Source organism: Anarrhichthys ocellatus, unplaced genomic scaffold (assembly GCF_004355925.1).
Source record: "Anarrhichthys ocellatus isolate YVR2014 unplaced genomic scaffold, GSC_Weel_1.0 scaffold9, whole genome shotgun sequence".
NCBI classification, from domain to species: domain Eukaryota; kingdom Metazoa; phylum Chordata; class Actinopteri; order Perciformes; family Anarhichadidae; genus Anarrhichthys; species Anarrhichthys ocellatus.
In genome coordinates this window covers 7,748,332-7,750,165 of record NW_022280039.1, presented here as the reverse complement: position 1 = coordinate 7,750,165, position 1,834 = coordinate 7,748,332, and the positions used below count along the sequence as shown (strand labels likewise).

The 1,834-nt window shown below is 47.9% G+C and overlaps 1 protein-coding gene across 1 annotated transcript in view; it reads right to left on the bottom strand.

Moving 5' to 3' along the window:
• Positions 1 to 1,118: 1,118 nt before the first annotated feature.
• bmp10 (bone morphogenetic protein 10) overlaps positions 1,119 to 1,834 on the bottom strand; it is a 2,046-nt gene continuing 1,330 nt past the window's right edge. Inside the window, exon 2 of the mRNA XM_031849685.1 lies at positions 1,119 to 1,834. This exon is cut by the window's right edge and continues 360 nt beyond it. Within this exon, the coding sequence (XP_031705545.1) occupies positions 1,119 to 1,834 (716 nt within the window).

The window sequence follows — 1,834 nt, the reverse complement described above, 5'->3', positions numbered from 1 at the left end:
AAAAAAAAAAAAAAAAAAAAAAAAAAAAAAAAAAAAAAAAATCAAAACCTGGCTGCTGGTGAACAGACTTTTAGTATAGTTATCTACTCTGTTGTAAAAATAAATAAATTAGAACAATAAATAGTCTTTTATTCGACATAAGCAGCAGAGGTAAACAAAGAAACTGTATTTCTGTAGCTCTGTGTTTCCTTGGGTCATATCCATAAAGGGAATGTGACAAAGTGCCCCCTTTTCAACTCTTGAGTTTGGCCGTCAGATGATAACTGTCCAAAAAGGCCATTTTTACCATAAAAGGGATAGATGGCTCAACTGAGTAGTTGGAGGTATGTTAGGGACACATGGTGCTAGGTCAGTAAGTTGAGCCAGTTAAGATTGTTTGTTGCCTCGGAATGTGGACAACCCCTGCCCCCTTGTCCTGTCCCACTCCCCCATCCCACCACCTCAAAAAATTGCACAGAATGCCGTCCAGTTCTCCAAGCCTGAGTGGTGGCATACATGCTGCTCAACCCCCACACCTTGCTATCGCTGTAGCTCGGGGGAGTGGACAAGAGGCATGTGAAGTTGGAAACAGGATTGGGATAGATAGGACCCCTGCACAGCGTCTACGTATCAGGAGGCTGCAGGAGGCAGGAGGTGGGCCTGGAGAGTTCATGTCTTGTCAGGTTGCCTCTTGGGGGTCTTTTCACTGCGCCAGGACACATGAAGTGCTGATTAGTGTTTGCATCGAGCGGGGAGGCCAGAGATAAGTGGAGAGGAAGACAGATGTCAGGGGGAAGGAGAGGGAGGGGGATAACTGACCCACTGGTTCCCACCACACACTGTAGGACGAGCTCGGTTTGGTCCTTTGGGAAGTCTTGTGCCGTTTCCTTCTTGTGGGTTTGAGGACACACCTTGGCATCTCTATTGTTGACTGTAAATCTGCAGCACACTGTCTTTCCACTGTCTGAATGATCATCAATTGGAGCGCACCTAGTTTCATGAGTAGTGAACGTGCACTTCCAATCTCACTGAGTAACGTTTACAGAGATTCCAACCTCCTTTTACAGCTCACTGTTAGTTCTGTGTCTTTCCTCTTATTTTAAGACTTTACGAAGAGTTAAACTCTCTCAAAACATGGACTATCTGCAGCCGCACTCTGCCACCACCATGCCTTCAAACTTGTACTTGTAGGTGACCACGCCTGTGTCATCTAAGTACAGCAGGGAGATGGGGTCCAGCTTGGTGGGCACGCAACAAGCTCGTGCCGCCTTCTGAGGACTGTGGATGTTAATCAATGTCTGGACAATGGCATGCTTGGTGGGTGTGACATGCTTTGTCAGTGGGAAGGAACAAATGCCAGTGCACTCAAAGGCATCATAACCAGTGGGTGCCAGGATCCAACTGTCCCATCCAATATCCTTGAACTCCACGTACAGAGATTGTTTCTTGCAGTGGTTCCTGTTGGCATTGCGACGGATGCGGGACGCTGAGTCGTAGATCAGATTGGAGCGCATTTGGATGAGGTCCTCTTCATCTGGCTCTGCTTCTTCATCCGCCTCATCCCTGTCCCTCCCCAGCTCCCCCCACAGCCCATTCAGACCCATCCCCAAGTCATTCTGGAGAACAATGTCGGAGGTTTCGTGGTCGATCATCTCGTTCAGCTCGCGCTTGTCATCACGGTGATCGCTACTTTGGTCGTCAGAGAAAACAATCAGCAGAGGTTTGTGTTTTTCCTCAGGGCTGGTGTCAATCTTCATGTCTCCTTCAGCTGAGTCTTTGTTGTCCTCTGTCATACCTTGAACATTGTCTTCATTAGCCATGCTGGCAATGTGCACTTCCAACCGGTGCGTGGTGT